The sequence below is a fragment of the Mustelus asterias genome, chromosome 7, assembly GCF_964213995.1.
Source record: "Mustelus asterias chromosome 7, sMusAst1.hap1.1, whole genome shotgun sequence".
NCBI lineage: Eukaryota > Metazoa > Chordata > Chondrichthyes > Carcharhiniformes > Triakidae > Mustelus > Mustelus asterias.
In genome coordinates this window covers 83,303,894-83,322,598 of record NC_135807.1, presented here as the reverse complement: position 1 = coordinate 83,322,598, position 18,705 = coordinate 83,303,894, and the positions used below count along the sequence as shown (strand labels likewise).

Below are 18,705 nucleotides of genomic sequence, written 5' to 3'. Positions count from 1 at the left end.
TCTTCTTTTCTTTCCAATACACCTTCTGCTCTCCCAAGACTGATTTAATGAACAGGCAATGCAACAATGAGAAAATGCTGATAAATAATCTGTTGTAAAGGAGCCTTTAGAGAAGAGTGTACACAACATTTGGAGTATTGTGTGCAGTTCTGGTCAGCACACTACCAGAAGGACTTGGAAGCTTTGGAAAGAGTGCAAAGAAGGTTCACCAGGATGTTGCCTGGTCTCGAGGTGTTGACTATGAGGAGTGGTTGAATAAACTCAGATTGTTTTCACTGGAAAAATGAAGGTCTACAAAATTATGAGATGCTTAGACAGGGTGGATGGTCAGAGGCTTTATCCAAGGGTGGAAGTGTCAATTACACGAGGGCACAGTTCAAGGTGAGAGGAGGAAAGTTTAAGGGAAATGTGCGAGGGAAGCTTTTCATGCAGAGAGTGGTGGGTGCTTGGGATGTGCTGCGAGGGGAGTTGGTGGAAGCCGGCACATTAGCAACATTTAAGAGGCATCTGGATGGGTATATGAATAGGGAGGGAATAGAGGGATACAGACTGAGTAAGGGCATCATGATTGGCATAGGTTTGGAGGGCCAAAGGGCCTGTTCCTGTGCTGTAGTTTTATTTGTTCTTTGTTCTTCTTTTGTTCTGATATGATAGAATTTTAGATTAAGTTTGAAAATGAAATCCAAAACTAGAGTCTTAAATCTAAACAAAGTACATTATGAAGGAATGAGGGGCAAATTAGACACGGTATATTGAGAAACTACCATACAAAACATGACGCTAAACAAGCAATTGAAAGATTAACACATGGTTTACAATAAATTTATATTCCTTTGAGACACAAAAACCCAGCAGGAAGAATGATCCAACCATGGCTAACAAGTTAGACTTTATTGGATCAAAGGAAGAAGCTTTTAGATTTGCCAAAAAAGTCATAAGCCTGTGGATTGAGAGCATTTTAGAAACTAACAAAGGAGGACCAAGAAATCGACAGAGAAAGAGAAAATAGAATATGGAAGTAAATTAGCGAGTAACATAAAAACTTCTTTTTCAATTCTCTTCCCACACCTAGTGGTGCACTTTCATCTATTTCCATTGCTCGTAATCCCTGGAACAGATTGCTAGTCTGTCACCAGGGGTTTATAGCTTGAGGGGCGCCACTCTGTATCAAACATGGCTGACCAGGAATCTCTCCTGCTCTCGCCAACTATTGGCACTTTGGAATAATTTTGCAGGTTGACACACTCAAAGTTTTTGGTCACGCTATGAATACACCTTCCTTGGCCATCAGGTCTCAGCTTCTGGCTTCTGGTTCAGAGGCAGGGACACTACCTGGTGTGCCACAAGATCTCCACAAAAGCTTCTAAAGGTATGTAAAAAAACAAAGATTAGCCAAGACAAATGGGGGCCTGCAAAGGCAGAGGCAGGAGAATTTAGAATGGGGAATAAGGAAATGGCAGAGAAACTAAACAATTACTTTGGCTTGAATTTTCATCATCGAGGCAGGCAGCGTGAGTTGGGATAATTCCCAGTTTGGCCCATCTGCTTCAAGTGAAAGTGTTCGCAATGGCAGGAACTTCAGGGCGGCACGGTAGCACAGTGGTTAGCACTGCTGCTTCACAGCTCCAGGGACCTGGGTTCGATTCCCGGCTTGGGTCACTGTCTGTGTGGAGTTTGCACATTCTCCTCGTGTCTGTGTGGGTTTTCTCTGGGTGCTCCGGTTTCCTCCCACAGTCCATAGATGTGCGGGTTAGGTTGATTGGCCATGCTAAAAATTGCCCCTTAGTGTCCTGAGATGCGTAGGTTCGAGGGATTAGTGGGTACATATGTAGGGATATGGGGGTAGGGCCTGGGTGGGATTGTGGTCGGTGCAGACTTGATGGGCCAAATGGCCTCTTTCTGCACTGCAGGGTTTCTATGATTCATTGCTGGGGACTGCTATGGGCTGGATTTAGAAGAGTTAACACTGGAAAGAATTTGAAGAGAGCTACTTGGGCTGCAGGATGTTGTGGCAGGTCATTTAAAAGGCCTACCTCAGTGCAGTGAAATCTCCTCCCAGTTAAAATAAAAACACAAAGGCTCTCCAGCCCCTGACCCTCCAAACATGCGCAAATCCCCATCCATGCCTCCCATCAACCCCTATGATATCTTCATGTCCCAAATGCCAATCTCTGTCCTTCCACCCATCCCCCATTTTCCCTCATTGCCCCATGCCAGGTTATGCCCTTCCACCAATCCCAAAACACATGCCCCGAAGTCAAGCTCTGCCCTTCCATGCACCTCCTATCACCCTGTATACTCCCAATGCCAAACTATACACTTCCAACCACCTCCCCAGCAGCAACCCCCCCATCGCCACCTCGGCCCCTCAAGCATCCATGACAAGCTATAGCACTTCGATGTCCATTGGCCCACTATACACTGTATCAAAACAATGGATCTGAGAGTGACAGCTGGATGTTTAAAAAGACACTTTTAAAAAGTAATTGATTCATAACTTTCTACAATGTTAAAAAGGTAATTTCACTTAAAGCTCTTTAAAGTATCAATACAAAACCCACAAAACACTCAATGACTTAACCTTGGGTGTAATGAAACACAGTGAAATTGACAGCAGAGATCAGAGAGCCTGATCTGTCAAACAAACAAGGTTTTCTCAAGTTTGCTCATGACATAGAACCTGGTAGGAATGTGAATTTTGAGGAGGATGCAAAGAGGTTTCAAGGGGATTTAAACAGACCGACAGGGCAGGGAACTGGCAGATGGAATACGATGTGGAAAAAATTGGTAGGAAAAGCAGATATGCAGCTTATTTTTTGAATGGTGAGAAATTGGCAAGTTTTGATATCCAGAGGAACTTGGATGTCAACAAAGAAAATTACAGCACAGGAACAGGCCCTTCAGCCCTCCAAGCCTGCACTGACCATGCTGCCCGACTGAACTAAAACCCCCTACCCTTCCAGGCACCATATCCCTCTATTCCCAAGCTATTCATGTATTTGTCAAGACACCTCTTAAAAGTCACTACCGTATCCGCTTCCACTCCCTCCCCGGCACCCACTACTATCTGTGTAAAAAACTTGCCTCATACATCTCCTTTAAACCTTGCCCCTTAAACCTTTGTCCCCTAGTAATTGACTTTTCCACCGTGGGGAAAAAGCTCCAGAGTCACTGAATGCATGTGTAGGAAGTAATTAGGAAGACAAATGGTATGTTCACCTTTACTTCAAGAAGATTCGAGTACAGGAGTAAGGAAGTATTGCTGCAATTGCATGCAGCTTTGGTGAGACTACACCTGGAGTATTATTTCCAGTTTTGGTCTCCTTTTCTAAGGAAGGATATATTTGTTATAGGAGGAGTGCAACAAAGGTTCACCAGACTACTCCCTGGGATGCCAGGTTTATCCTTTGTTAGGAAAACAAATGTAATTTTGAGGGATTTATATTTGTATTGGTAAACATTAGAAATAAGTTATAGCTTTAAGTGGGTTTAATTTCATGTTACTGTGGAAGGAAGGATAAAACCTATAGTTAGATTCATGCTGGACAAAAGTGTTTGTATGTGTGGGGATTGGTTCAATTTAAACTGTGTTTAGAGGGGGTTACTGCGTGAAGAGTAAATAAAGGCAGAAACATGTGATTGTTGCTTAGCAACCAGAGGCTATTTAAGGTAGAAAGACTTTTGAGCTTAGTTTTTAGCTGTACTTACTGGCTATTGAAGGAGGACACCGGGGAGTGAACATCTCTCAACTCTGCCAGGAGAAACTGGACAGGAAAAATGAACTGCAAAGAGGCAGACTTCCCAAAGAATCAGATACAGTCCAGATAAACAGTGATTTGGGACTGAAAGAATGTTTTAGAAAGAGTGAAGTTAAAAAAACAGAGGTACTGTTCAGAGAAGAATTCAAGGGAAAAGGAGTCAAAGTGCTGTGAGTGAAAGAGACAGCTACAGTAATCAAATTTAAAATGGGAAAGCAGACTTGAGGGGTAAATCAAAAGCCTGTTGCCACCTTAATAGAGACTGGGAATCAATAGTTAAAGTGATTATGAACAATTTGTACAACAGTTAACTCAAAGAAATCCTGAAGAGGGAGGTATAAAATCTGGATGCTGGATTCTTTGCTAAAAGTAGAGCAGAAGCTTTGTTTACGAGAGTCTTTTGGAAAACCGGGTTAGATTTCGGAATGCAAACCACTCTTAGAAAGCAGCATTGTGAAAGAGGGTTTTAAAGCATGTTTCTGGGAGTGGAGTTTGGAAACTCTCTGTGACAATCATCTGGGGGGGATTCGGAGGAGCAATCCAGACATGAACTTGGGTTCAGAGTGGAGTGTGCGTTTTGACACAGCCAGTCCGTGTGTTTAAAGGGACAGTGTGTTACTGAGACCATTGTAGCTTAAGATATGCTTTGTAATCTGTGTTAAACTTAAAATCTCTGTACATTTGTGAAACTAAGGGGGGAGTAAAGGAGTACTGTATCAGTACAGCACAGGAAAGAACAGTACAGCACAGGAAACAGGCCCTTTGGCCCTCCAAGAAATCATAGAATCCCTCCAGTATAGAAGGAGGCCATTTAACCATCTAATCTGTACCGACCACATCCCACCCAGGCCCTATTCCCATAACTCCGCACCTACTAATCCCCTGACACGAAGGTCAATTTAGCATGGCCAATCAACCTAGCCTACACATCTTTGGATGTGGGAGGAAACCAGAGCACCCAGAGGAAACCCACACAGACACAGGGAGAAAGTGCAAACTCCACACAGACAGTGACCTGAGGCCGGGAATTGAACCCGGATCCCTGGCGTTGTGAGACAGCAGTGCTAACCACTGTGCCGCTCCATAAATAATATAATGTATCATAATCCAATATTTTCATGCTTAATAAATATTTTTTCTTGTTTTTAAAACTAATTAGCACTTCTGAAACTGTTCCTCTATGTTTGATTTAAAAAAAGTTAAAAATCCAGTCTTTTGAGCCAGGGTTCCATTCTGAGATCTTCCCGTCCATTTATAAGATCAACTGGGATCGTACCAAAAGTAGGGGCTCTAGCGGAATTTCAAAATGTGGAGAAAGGGTTAGCGGATGCTCATTAGTATTAATACATTGGGATATTTTGAAGCATGGAGAGCAAGTTATTTGATGCTGAATACTGAAACTTGGTCTGGTGTTTATGGTTAAATGGTAGGATCTGTGAATCCATAAAAAAGAATAAACGGAGTACTGAGGCACTGGACAAAAGAATTGGCGTTAGTGTGAGGTATATGTTATGGGTTAGAATCGAAAATGACATTGGAAATTGCTAAGACTTCCCTAAGATGGAAGATGTAATTCTGACTGGTTTACAGAAAGTAACCAAGAGTCAGTTAACTGAATTGGCAGTTAAATTGGAATTTGAATTACCTGGAGGGGTAAGGAAAGCTGAGATTACTGAAAGTATAGTGAAACATTTAAAATTGCAAGGGTTGGCTGATAGACCAAGTAGGATTCACTTCCTTTGGTTATTAGATCAAGGGGGGCAATTGAATTGGCAAAATTTCAGTTACAAAGACGTCCTGGTACCAAAGAAAAGCCAGGTAGCGTGCCTTAATAACTATTGTTGGTAGCTCTGACATCCATCATTATTAAGTGCTTCAAAAGGTTAGTCATGGCACGAGTCAATTCCAGCCTCTCAGGTTGCATGGATCCACTACAGTTCGCCTATTGTCGAACACCCAGATAACAAAGACACCTATATCAGATTCCTATTAATTGACTACAGCTCAATCTTCAACACCATTATTTCTATAAAACTCATCTCCAAGCTCCAAGGCCTGGACCTCGGCTTCTACCTCTGTGACTAGAACCCAGACTTCCTAACCCACATACCGCAATCAGTAAGGATACACAACAACACCTCCTTCACAATCATTCTCAACACTGCTGCCCCACAAGGTTGTATCCTCAGCCCTTTACTATAATCCTTATATACCTATGATTGTGTAACCAAACTCTCCTCCAACTCGAGTTACAAGCTGATGACACCACCATAGTGGATCGGATCTCTAACAATGACGAGATGGAGTACAGGAAAGAGATAGTGAATCTGGTGAACTGGTGTGGCAACAATAACCTCTCCCTCAATGTTAACAAAATGAAGGAGATAGTCATCGACTTCAAGAAGCGTGTTGGAGGACATGCCCCTATCTACATCAACAGGGATGAAGTGGAAATGGTCGAGAGCTTCAAGTTTTTGGTGTCCAGATCACCAACAACCTGTCCTGGACTCCCATGCCGACACTATAGTTAAGAAAGCCCACCAACTCCTCTACTTTCTCAGGAGGCTAAGGAAATTTGGCATGTCCGCTCGACTCTCACCAACTTTTACAGATGCACCATAGAAAGAATTTGTTCTGGTTGTATCACAGCTTGGTATGGCTGCTGCTCTGTTCAAGACCTCAAAAAAATTACAGAGGGTCATGGACAAAGGTCAGTTCATCACGCAAATCAGCCTCCTATCCATTGACTCTGTCTATATTTCCCGCTGCCTCAGAAAAGCAGCCAGCATAATCGAGGACTCCACACACCGGACATACCCTCTTCCACCTTCTTCCATTGGTAAAAAGATACAAAAGTCTGAGAACACATAGCAACTGACTCAAGAAAAGCTTCTTCCCTGCTGCCATCAAACCTTTGAATGAATCTCCCTCATATTAAGTTGATCTTTCTCTGCACCCTAGCTATGACTGCAACAATACATTCTGCACTCTCTCCTTTCCCTCTCTATGAACGGTATGCTTTGTCTATATAGCGTGCAAGAAACAATACTTTTCATTGTATACTAATACATGTGACAATAATAAATCAAATCAAGATAGAAATGAAGAAGCTTGAAATTCAGGGAAAGGGAAAGAAAGGAAAGAGACAAAGAGAGCTTTTAAAAGGGAATGGAGATGTTAGCAATGGCAGAAAGTGAAAAGGCGAAAGATAGAGACTTGACATTGAGTTGGAATGGAAATGGTATGGCGGGATGGGGACGGGGATGGAGGGGGTGGGTATGCAATGGTCAGACCATTTGATCTTATCTTTTAATAGGTTCTCAAATCTAGATTCCTGAGATCTGCGAAACACGAATCTTGGAGAAGCTGGCCCGACTCCATGAATATTGTATGGGGCTAGAAGATGCTTACCCCACATTGGAGCAGGCCAGGGTCACCCTTATCCCATGCATGGGCGTGAATCACGCAATTGGGTCCTGCCTGACATTTTTAAATGGCTCTGCAGTTGTTACAATGCTGTGAAAATCTGTGCACAAATGTTTGACAGAAGATCAGAGCAATACTTTCCTACTCTGATAGAGGGAACCTGAAGGCCTTATCCGGCCAAAAACAGCATTAACATTATTTAGCCTAATAGGTGCAAGAAAAGAGGATACATAAAAGTCTAAAGTCAGATACAAGCATTCGGAGTTTATAATTCGCTAGATTGTATGAAGCATTGAATTTACATGCCAGTTTAGGAGGGCATCACAACTGCCCAAAGTCCCGTGGTGGGTGGGGGAACGTGGAGTGTTTCCCGCTGCCGCAGGTGGTGGGAAAACATGCCAAATCTGGCCCCAACCTCATTAATTATGTACCAAGGTGTTTTGTTTTATGCCTATTCAGTGGCAGGGCAGGCCTGGATGACACGTAGCCCACCGTCGTGTCTGGGTGCCATATTGAAAAGGCCTCCAACATCACTGACTCACTATCAAAGAAAGAAGGCGGACCTCCTGAAAATGAAGATGAGTCTCCAGGAATATTCTGAGGCTGGAAGATGGACCCCTCCAAGACACCAAATCTGGAAGGGCCAGCTACAAGTACACCCCCGACCCACTGCGATGGTGTTCCAGGGTGGCAGGCGGCCTCCATCCTGAACTCCAGAGGCAGTCTCAGGCATTGTCCACATAAATCCTGACATCTACACGTCATGGTTGTTCTGAGCATGTTTCATGCTGGCGTTGCGGAAAATCTGGCATTGGGGATCAGGCCTTCAGCTGTATCTCATTAACAGGGTGAAAATGAGGTTCACGCTCTAAGCTCTGAATACTTGTTTCTGACTTTTGACCCACTGTCAATTCATGCAGGCGTGAAACTGCTTTCTAGGCTTGCAGCCATATTCTCCCCCAATGCTCAAACTCGGTGGCGGGGGCTTGGGAGAATTCCAAATTGATTTGATTCTCTGCACACCACAAAATGTATGTTCCACAAACTGAACCATTAGAATGTAAAATGAACTGAAATGGCTGCAATATGTACTACAACAGGATAAGAATTCAAGCATTAATGAAGAAAATATCTGATACTACAAAGTAGAGACTTCACAAAGTCGAAGCTCCTATTGATGTCTATTCTTACGATAGATGAACACCATTTTGCATTGCATAGTGTGTTAATGAAAGATTTATCAGAAGACACACATCCTTAGCTACCAATTATTTTTTGTGACAGCCAGCCTGTCAGAGAAAAACTGCTAACCTAGATGAAAGACTTGATTCTGGAAATGAGACAGCATTTGCTGAATATTGGAAAGCAATAATAGATTGCTTAGAATCATAGTCTTGCTCAGTGCAGTGGTGGGCTGCTCCAGCAGTTCCTGCCCTGCTGATCAGAATAGTGGGAATCTGCCAGAATCAGAGGTTGGAAACTCATTAATTATGCACAATTAATTACCCACCATTGAAGAAAGAAGATGGACCACCTGAAAATGAAGATCGATCTCTGACAGCTATTTTCTCTCCGACTCTTGGCGGGCCCCTCAGCTGATGGCTTCGAAGATCCCAGTGCCAGTCCAGCACAATCCGAGCACTCTCTCCAGCCCACCTAACTTCACTAGCCCATGCACGATGTCTGGAACCCAGAGGCAAAAGGCTAGCAGAGTCGAGAAGACGACAGCATCAGCTTTCAGCGCCAGAGCCCCTGAGGCCCTCATTCGGGAAGTGTGGGCCCATCAACATGCCCTCTGCTTCAGGGACAGCTCAAAGAAGGACTTGGTATCATCACACTTGAGCAAAATCACTAGGGTGGGAATGGTGACGTGACTGACACGTTGGTTGGCAGTGCCCGCCTGCTTCTCCATTCATTCCTATCACAGCCTAAAATTCCTACCCATAAACGTTTGGACACAATTCAACTCCTCGTTCACGAGGTTCACAGCTTTAATTGAGAGAATAACAGTTATCACTGCTATCTGCTAAACACTCACAAATCAAATACATTACAAACCACTGCCAAGGAATAGTTAGTGGGGTGGGTGGACAACGTTGTTTACTTCCTTGATAAAAACATCGTCACATGATAATGCCACCTTCTTCTGATGATTTTGAATGCTTTGGAATGTAGACGGGATTAGACTGCACTGGAAGATACTTCTTAATCTTAGTGATTGCTTTAAGTATACCTTGGATGTGCTTCACTGATGGTTGTGGTGAATGCAAGCATCACATTATATCCGTATTCTGTTGCCTGTCCACTGTGCTCTACATGGATGCCCCACAGTGTTCATAAGCCAAGGTTATGGTGGGTATTTCTTGTTGGTAGCAAATAATGGGGGTATAAGCAGACATTTGCAAAATCAAGGCAGCCAATGTAGTCAGAATTGAGCATACTGATTGGGTAGAAGCCTTTGCTTACAGAATAGGGGCATACCAAAGTGTAGGGCTATGCACGTCCCATCAATTACACACAAGATTTTGAGAAATTCTAGTATTTGAAAGGACCCAATTGTTCCCCTTCACACAGATAAGCTATTTGACTGTTTTTGCATTCAAACAAGGTATCAATCACTTATTTTATTAGTGAACTATGATATAATTGCTTTCTACCCGAGGACAATCCAAAGCAGAAAGTTAAAGACTAATGTAGTGATAACTGCAACTTGCAGCCCAATGCCTGCCCGACAGTTTCCCTCGAGGTCTTCCTGGATCACATTGTCAGAATTTTATGTTGCTCGGGAGGGACATGTTCAACCCTGAAGCATGAGAAAAAATTTCAGGCTGCATCCTGATGCCATTGCGCAATCGCATAATATTTCGTGTACAAGAATCAGAGGTCTGCCCGCCGACAATCAAGCAGGTAATTTAGCCCATTATGGGACTAATTGAATGCAATTTTAAATGGCCGTCTGCCTTTAGAGTTGGCGGGTGGGTCGACTGGCCAGACTGTCTTTACATTTTAGCTGCAACTTCAAGCCAGGGTGGGATGAAATCCTAAGGCTGGAATAAGATTTTAAAAGGTGTATGGGGACTGAGATTTGTGTTTGAATGTGCTGCCTGGACACTCTTTACATAGGTTTTTCATTACAATTTATTTAATTTTCACAGGTCTGCTGCTCCCTGAGATATTTCCACAGCAGCTGTCCCCCTGAGGTAGCACATTGGAAGTGCCAGCCCGCACCATCCCTTTTCCCAGCAACCATCCTCTTCCTGCCCTCCTGGCAGTGCTGAGCCTTTTCCAGCACTTGTTTCACACTGGCTACCCATTAATTGACTATCCAGAATGAAATCATGTTCCGGTGCCGACTACAACCAGAGGTGTGTTTTGCACTGCTTCCATGGCCACGAGTGCATGTGCCTGATTCACGAAAAATTCGGGCCATTGTCTTATGTAACATTTGAGCTTCTGCATGCATTACTCTACAGTTAGGTCAAGGTAATTATTCAATGGCTGATTACAGGGGTCCACCTCCTTTAGCACTGTCTCTCTTTCCAGCTATCCAAATGTTCCTCTTTAATCTAATTGATTCCAAATAGCACAGGGTAGTGTTTTCACTTTGGGTTCAAACAATGATCCAAGCACATATTGCACATATTGCAATCAAAACTGCGCTAATTTTCAAAGTTGAATTTTTTGCTTACGTTTCTGCTCGAACTCATTTGCCTCTAACTTTCCATAAACCAACAAAATCAGGCAACGTTTTAGAAAGCAATTTCAAAAAAAAACCTGACATTAACACTTATTTCTTGATATGTTTCTGAGTGGTTGCCTAGTACAGTGTTATTATTTCAAGTGAATATAGGTTTATTAAGAAAAAGTAAACATTTTTGATCAGACTGCTGAGTCCACCATCAATGAGTACCTTGATTTTAAATAATTCAAAATGACTTTAAAAATCTATATAGAACAACTTATTAGTTTCATTGGTGCACACTAGTGAGTTTGTGAGTGAATTAAATATATTTTAATATTTAAACGCTTTTAAATACTATCTATTATTGCCCTGGGCCTCCTTGAAGGGCCACATATAGGAGCAATTAGCGGAAGCTCGGCAAGCTGATTACTTCAATCTGAAGGCATGGCCAGATTTATTGGCGGCAGCGGGGGTGGGGGGGGGGGGGGGCAGTGAGGCTGATGGCTAATGGTCAACTTCCTGTGTAATGTTTTTAAACCGGTACAAACGAGTGCAGAAACTCAATTTGTACTTGAAATTTCTCATTGTTTTTCACTGTTTGGTGATTTCAGTGAAAAGAAACTAGAAATTAGAAAAGGTTCTAGGCCCACAAAGATAATGGTATTCTGAAAGGAACACCAATGGCGGCATGGCGCCTAGCACTGCTGCCTCACAGCTCCAGGGACCCGGGTTCGATTCCCGGCTTGGGTCACTGTCTGTGTGGAGTTTGCACGTTCTCCTGTGTCTGCCTGGGTTTCCTCTGGGTGCGCCGGTTTCCTCCCATACTCCAAAGATGTGCAGGTTAGGTTGATTGCCCCTTAATGTCCCGGGATGTGTAGGTTAGAGGGATTAGCAGGATAAATGTTTGTGGTTGTAAGGATAAGGCCTGGAGTGGGATTGTTGTCGGTGCAGATTCGATGGGCCGAAAGGCCTCCTTCTGCACTGTAGGGTTTCTATGATACGAAGAATGTAAGATGTAAGAAATAGGATAGGGTCAAGGATAGAAGCTTGTAGAGCACCAGATGGAACGATGCAGGATTAGGAATAGAAGCAATTGCGGGTAATTCTCTGGGTACAATTAGTTAAGAAAGGAACCAGGCTGATCAATCCCGCTCAGTTGGACAACAATGGACAGGCACTGCAGGAGGATGCTGTGGTTATCATTGGCCTTTTGGATAGCCTTTTCTTGTCAGCTTGGATCTTGTTTGTCTCTTTTGGGGATCATGAATTGGATTCAATTGGATTTTGAATTTGGTTTTTGAAGCAAGCAAGGAATAGATTTGGGTTTGACCAGTCCATTCTGAGCATTGGCTCTGTAACTTTAAGAATGGAGTAAAAAATTAGAATTAAACAAACGGCTTCAGATAGGGTTAGAAGGATGAGGGGGGGAAGTTTAACTTGGTCACAGTCACGAAGAATAACGGGCCCGATTCTCCCATCCCGACACGCATGTATTTTGGCATGTCGGGATGGGAGAATCGCGTGTCCCATGCGCGTCTCCCACAGCCAGAAAACAGGCACAGTCAGGACCGCACTGGAAACCGGCGGGGAGATGGGTAAGTAATTTAAAATGTATTTTAAATGTGATTATCAGGTCTTGCATGGAATTCTCCGGGCCCAATAGCATCTCCCACCCTGCCAGGAGTATTTCACTCCAGCGTTTAGAGTAGCTGCCCAATTGCGGGGAACTAGCGGGAAACCCCGCCAGAGTGACCCCAGGGGGTCAGGCGGGAGGGCTGGAGCCCCCTGGGCTTTGGCACCCTGGCAGTGCCAGCCTGTGCCCACTGGCACTGCCCAAGGGGCAAAGTGCCCATGCCCAGGGGGCACTTTGGCACTTCCAACCAGGGTGGGGGTGGGGGGGATTACCACCACTGTGGGGGTGGAGATCAGGGCACTCGGGGGGAGTGGGGGGGGGGGGGGGGGGGGGGGGGGGGGAGAGCCGGGGCTGGCCCAAGTTATTTGAGATTTCAATTTTACTGTCTGTAATCACTTTTTAAAAAATCACAAATATGAAATTGTTCCAGAAGAATGTTGCTAGAGTAGCTAAGCAAATATCAAAATAGTAACATCTTAATGAGAGTTCGTGTTCAAATTCTTTGCAACTTGTGCATTACATTATGTACATTGGAGATTCCTGAGCCGCGATCGGGCCCTGGCGGGGGCAGCACTGCAGGGGTCCCGGGTCAGCCAGCGATTGAGCTGGCCAGGAAACGGGGAGACTGACAGATCAGGGCCCCTGCGCATGCGCAGAGGCCCGGAACTGTCAGACTCTGGTGTGAATAGGCCCCGCCCCCCAAGAGCGTTTAATGATATTCATGATTGTGACCTCTACAGTGCACAGAGTGTGGGAGATTCGGGTCTAAAGTTGAACTGAAAACACAGTCGTGATTTACACCAGTTTTCTTACCAATTCAGCTCTTTTGGGAGAATCGCCCCCAACATTTGACTTGAATAGGAGCTGCTTCAGTACAGTGGCAGGGGAGGAAACCCAATTAGAGGGATTCAAAAGAAGGGCACTAATTTGGGAGGTGACAACATTTTCAAGAACTTTGGACAGGAACGGGAAGTTATGGGGTGATAGTTTGCAAGATAGAGGGATTAAGGAGATGTCTTTTTGAGGAGGGGTTCAGCAGGTTTGAGAGAGATGGATCGTACCTGAAGTGAGAGAGCCATTAATGTCAGCCAAGATGAGAGTCGAGAAGTAGGGTTGGCAGGTGTAAGGGGAGTGCGAGTGGAGCATGATACAAGGAAATGATCAGAAATGTGACTGATATGGTGTGAATAGTGAGGCCACAAGAGATGACAAGATCTCTGAGGTGCCAACATAGGTCCAAGAGTTTACATGCAGGGAGAGATTAAGGGAGGATAAGAGGGCAGTGAATTCAGAAGAGTGAGAACATGATGAATTTAAATTGAGGCTGAAATCATTGAGAATAGGTTGTTGCTTCATGTGGAGGCCGAAGAGGGAAAACACAGTGAAGATGCTTCAGTGAGAAAATATAAATGAATACTTCAGGCTGGGACAGTTTTACACCCAACAAATTCGAGAATCTATCTGATCCACCCTTGAGAATGGAAATGAGAAAGGGTTCTATAACTGACAGGTAATTTGCTGTGTAGACTACTGTTCAGAAAAAAAGGTCCCTCATTTTGCAATGGTGCTGGTTGTAAAGTAATACAAGTGCATGGTTTTTTGCCTGAGATATTGTATATCTAAACATATAATTAACTCGATTAGTAATGCAATCAAGCAACAAAAATGAACTACTGATAAAAGATAACATACCTGATTACTCAAATATGTTGATTCTTCTTCAGAACTCCGCACAAGTTTCTCTAGTTCTTGAATTCTATCTGCGTTTGTTTGATATTTCTGCTTGTAAAGATCTGCAGTAGATTCAGAAGCTTTTGCCTGAATGAGGCTTTCTGTAATTTTATCCTTTAGAAGATCAATCTGTTCTCTTAAATGCAAATTCTCACTGTTCTGTTTTTTGATGGTGCTTTCATGTTGTTCAACCTATGGAAACAATTTGCTCCATTAGAAGGCAATCTCATTTCTCATTGGCTTTCGATGGAGTTGCTTTAGCTTTCTAGAAAAAAAATCAGATTAATGGATATATTTGAAAAGTTTAATGTTATCTAGAAATCATTCATGTAAAGATTTCTGCTGAATAAAACATTCAGATTGGTCCAGGCAAAAGTCAGAGGTAAAATATTGATAGATTTCCCATCAAGATTTGTTGCTGGTTTTAGAAATTGACATTACTGTTTGTTTAACCAGAACAATCACAGCCAATTTTACAGATATCATTTTGGAGACAATTTACTTGAACAAACATATAGTTATGCAACATATTTCTACTATATTGTCATTGTCTGTTATGCAGAAATGGTGGGGGGGTTACTCCGGACTTGCTAGCTCCCAGTGGGAATCACGTTGGCTCGCATAATCAGCCATCGGCCAAAAAACAGGTTTTGCACCACGTTTGCACGTTCTCTCCATGTCTGCGTGGGTTTTCTCTGGGTGCTCTGATTTACTTCCATAGGTGTGCAGATTTAGGTGGATTGACCATGGTAAACGAGTAGGGTTATGAGGATGGGACGGGTTTGGGCCTAGGTGGGATATTCTTTCGGAGTGTTGGTGGAGTCTCAAAGGGGCAAATGGCCTCCTTCTGCATTGTAGGGAATCTAGAGATTCTATGGAACTCACAACCCCTCCCATTTTGAGATCTGAGGTGATGCATGACAGCCCATTCCTCCTAAACAGTGGATTCACGTTTCCATCACACAAGGTCCTGACAGATCTCATAAGGGTGGTACCAGAGACCTTCCATAACGCCTCCATGGATGTGAATGTAATTGATGTCTGAGGGGTCAAGCCCAAGAGGGGACAGGGTGTCAAGTGAATTGGAAGCTTTGGAAGGGCCCAGGTTTGGTGAGAAGGGGTGCACCTATGGGTCAGGCATGAGTGGGAAAGCTGCCTGGTCCTTGTGTGGCCACACTGCAGTTTGGAATGTGATAATGAGCCATTAAAAAGGTGGCTTTGTCCTCATAACGCCTGCTCATAACGGCCATAAATCAATGCCTATCTGTCTTAACAGCAGTCAATATCATAAAGGCTAGCTGGCCTGGCTGCAAGCCAAAATCCATTTTCTCTCTGTGGGGATGATGAAGGGGAGATAGAGAGAGAGAGAGAATCGGCATCGTCAGTGATTCCGTTGTCCTCAGGTCCTCCCTTATCCCTGAGACACGTTGCATTTGAAGAATGACCAACCCGCTCCATTGCAGCTGACTCACAGTCCATGCAGGAGCTGCTTTCTCCAAGAATGAGATGGCAGGGTCACAGACACTGGCCCCTGATTCTTCAGATCTGCCCATGGCCCCCGGGTCAGGTAATCCCGAACCTCACTGCATGATGTTTGTTGTGCTTCCTATTGCGCTGAGAGTGTACATCACTCTGTGGCCCCATGTCTGACTGGCTCACTATAACCACTTCGTCCACCGAGCTTTAGCTGGATGTTAAGCCTGGAGTTTTTTGAGTTTTCTTTCTTTTACAAGGCTATGGGCTAACAGCTAGGTGAAAGGAGTCTGTGGCTCGTACAGTCAATGAGGGTGGGGGCCTGTGGGAAGGTTAGAGGTCCATCAGTCGACATAGCCCCTATTTCCAATCCTCCTTAAGGGAAAGAAGTAACATTGATAGACCATTTGGCATGGAAGTAACATATATTTATCTATGACAAAGTACTATTGGTGTCCACCTTGCCCCCAACTAACACTGAAACTTCACCTGTGTCTACTTAGTAGTCCATTATTTTCCTCTTCTTTCGTTTCCTCCTACTCCTTGTAAGTGTGTCCTTAGATTGCAAATCAGAGGTGGAGGAAGGCTGCTGATGACCGCACCCTTTGGCCTGTGATGCTCTAGGCAGGTATCTTCTGGAGCACCTGGACCTGGAGGGGCCCGTTGGACTTTTGGGTGTCACAGGTGAAACGCGTCACCCTGTTCTGCCCGTTGCCCAGGAGAAATGCCAGTGTCAGGAAGGGGAGATTCAGAAAGGCTCACATAATAGACTATTATATAAAGTTAAAACGCATGGGATTGCAGGTAATGTCTTGAGATGGTTAGAAAGCTGGTTAGCAGATGGGATTCAAACAGTTGGCATAAATGGGTCTTTTTCCGATTGGCAGTCAGTGAGGAGTGGGGTTCCGCAGGGATCTGTGTTAGGACCCCAATTGTTCACATTATGTATTAATGGTTTAGAAGAGGGAACGGAATGTATTATCTCCAAATTTGCAGATGCATTGGGTGAGAGGGTGAGCCGTGAGGAGAATGCAGAGATGCTTCAGCGTGACTTGGACAACTGTGTGTGTGGGCATCTGCAGGGCAGATACAGTATAATGTGGATAAATGTGAGGTTATCTACTTTGATAGCAATAATAGAAAGTCAGATTATTATTTGAATGAGTGTAAATTGAGAGAGGCGGATACTCAACAAGAGCTGGTAATGGCCTGAATCTCCATTGTTGATGTCCCAGCTGGGCTCCAGCACATCCTGCTCCCTCGGGGTGCTTGTTGGCCACCGTGTCACTCCTTGGGATGGAGGGCAGCTAGAATGAGTTTCAGAAGGTTCACCGTTATCTGGTGCTGCCAGTCCACCATTGTCTGCACCATGTCCTCATCCATGGCCCTCTGCAATTGGTCTATGCTGTCAATGCCCTCAGCCACGGTCCTGTGTGACTGGGCCAATACGCATCAGCAAAGTCCATCATCCAGCGACATGTGTCTAGTGTTGAACTTGCAGGGGCCCTGGCAGACATATTTAAAATGTCAGTATTCATGGGGGAGGTGCCGGATGATTGGAGGGTGGCTCATGTTGTTCCGTTGTTTAAAAAAGGTTCCAAAAGAAATCCGGGAAATTATCGGCCAGTAAGTTTGACGTCGGTGGTGGGCAAGTTATTGGAAGGTGTGATATGGGATAGGATCTACAAATATTTGGATAGACAGGGACTTATTAGGGTAAGTCAACATGGCTTTGTGCGTGGTAGGTCATGTTTGACCAATCTATTAGAGTTTTTCGAGGAGGTTACCAGGAAAGTGGATGAAGGGAAGGCGGTGGATGTTGTCTACCTGGATTTCAGCAAGGCCTTTGACAAGGTCCCTCATGGGAGGTTAGTTAGGAAGGTTCAGTCGCTAGGTATACATGGGGAGGTAGTAAATTGGATAAGACACTGGCTCAATGGAAGAATGATGTGGAGATGCCGGCGTTGCTCAATGGAAGAAGCCAGAGAGTGGTTGTGGAGGATTGCTTCTCTGAGTGGAGGCCTGTGACTAGTGGTGTGCCGCAGGGATCGGTGTTGGGTCCATTGTTGTTTGTCATCTATATCAATGATCTGGATGATAATGTGGTAAATTGGATCAGCAAGTTTGCTGATGATACAAAGATTGGAGGTGTAGTGGACAGTGAGGAAGGTTTTCAAAGCTTGCAGAGGGATTTGGACCAACTAGAAAAATGGGCTGAAAAATGGCAAATGGAATTTAACGCAGACAAGTGTGAGATATTGCACTTTGGAAGGACAAACCAAAGAAGAACGTACAGGGTAAATGGTAGGACTCTGAAGAGTGCAGTTGAACAGAGGGATCTGGGAATACAGGTACAGAATTCCCTAAAAGTGACGTCACAGGTGGATAGGGTCGTAAAGAGTGCCTTTGGTACATTGGCCTTTATAAATCGGAGTATCGAGTATAAAAGTTGGAGTGTTATGGTAAGGTTATATAAGGCATTGGTGAGGCCAAATTTGGTGTATTGTGTACAGTTTTGGTCACCTAGTTACAGGAAGGATGTAAATAAGATTGAAAGAGTGCAGAGAAGGTTCACAAGGATGTTGCCGGGACTTGAGAAGCTGAGTTACAGAGAGAGATTGAATAGGTTGGGACTTTATTCCCTGGAGCGTAGAAGATTGAGGGGAGATTTGATAGAGGTGTATAAGATTTTGATGGGTATAGATAGAGTGAATGCAAGCAGGCTTTTTCCGCTGAGGCTAGGGGAGAAAAAAACCAGAGGGCATGGGTTAAGGGTGAAAGGAGAAAAGTTTAAAGGGAATATTAGGGGGGGCTTCTTCATGCAGAGAGTGGTGGGAGTGTGGAATGAGCTGCCGGATAAAGTGGTAAATGCGGGGTCACTTTTAACATTTAAGAAAAACTTGGACGGGTTCATGGATGAGAGGGGCGTGGAGGGATATGGTCCAAGTGCAGGTCAGTGGGACTAGGCATAAAATGGTTCGGCACAGACAAGAAGGGCCAAA

The 18,705-nt window shown here is 44.2% G+C and overlaps 1 protein-coding gene across 1 annotated transcript in view; it reads right to left on the bottom strand.

The window, feature by feature from the left end:
• The window catches only part of LOC144496129 (uncharacterized), a 287,585-nt gene that overhangs the window by 67,662 nt on the left and 201,218 nt on the right, over nt 1-18,705 (bottom strand). The window contains exon 17 of the mRNA XM_078217113.1: nt 14,192-14,422. Within this exon, the coding sequence (XP_078073239.1) occupies nt 14,192-14,422 (231 nt within the window). The remainder of the gene's footprint in view (nt 1-14,191; nt 14,423-18,705) is intronic.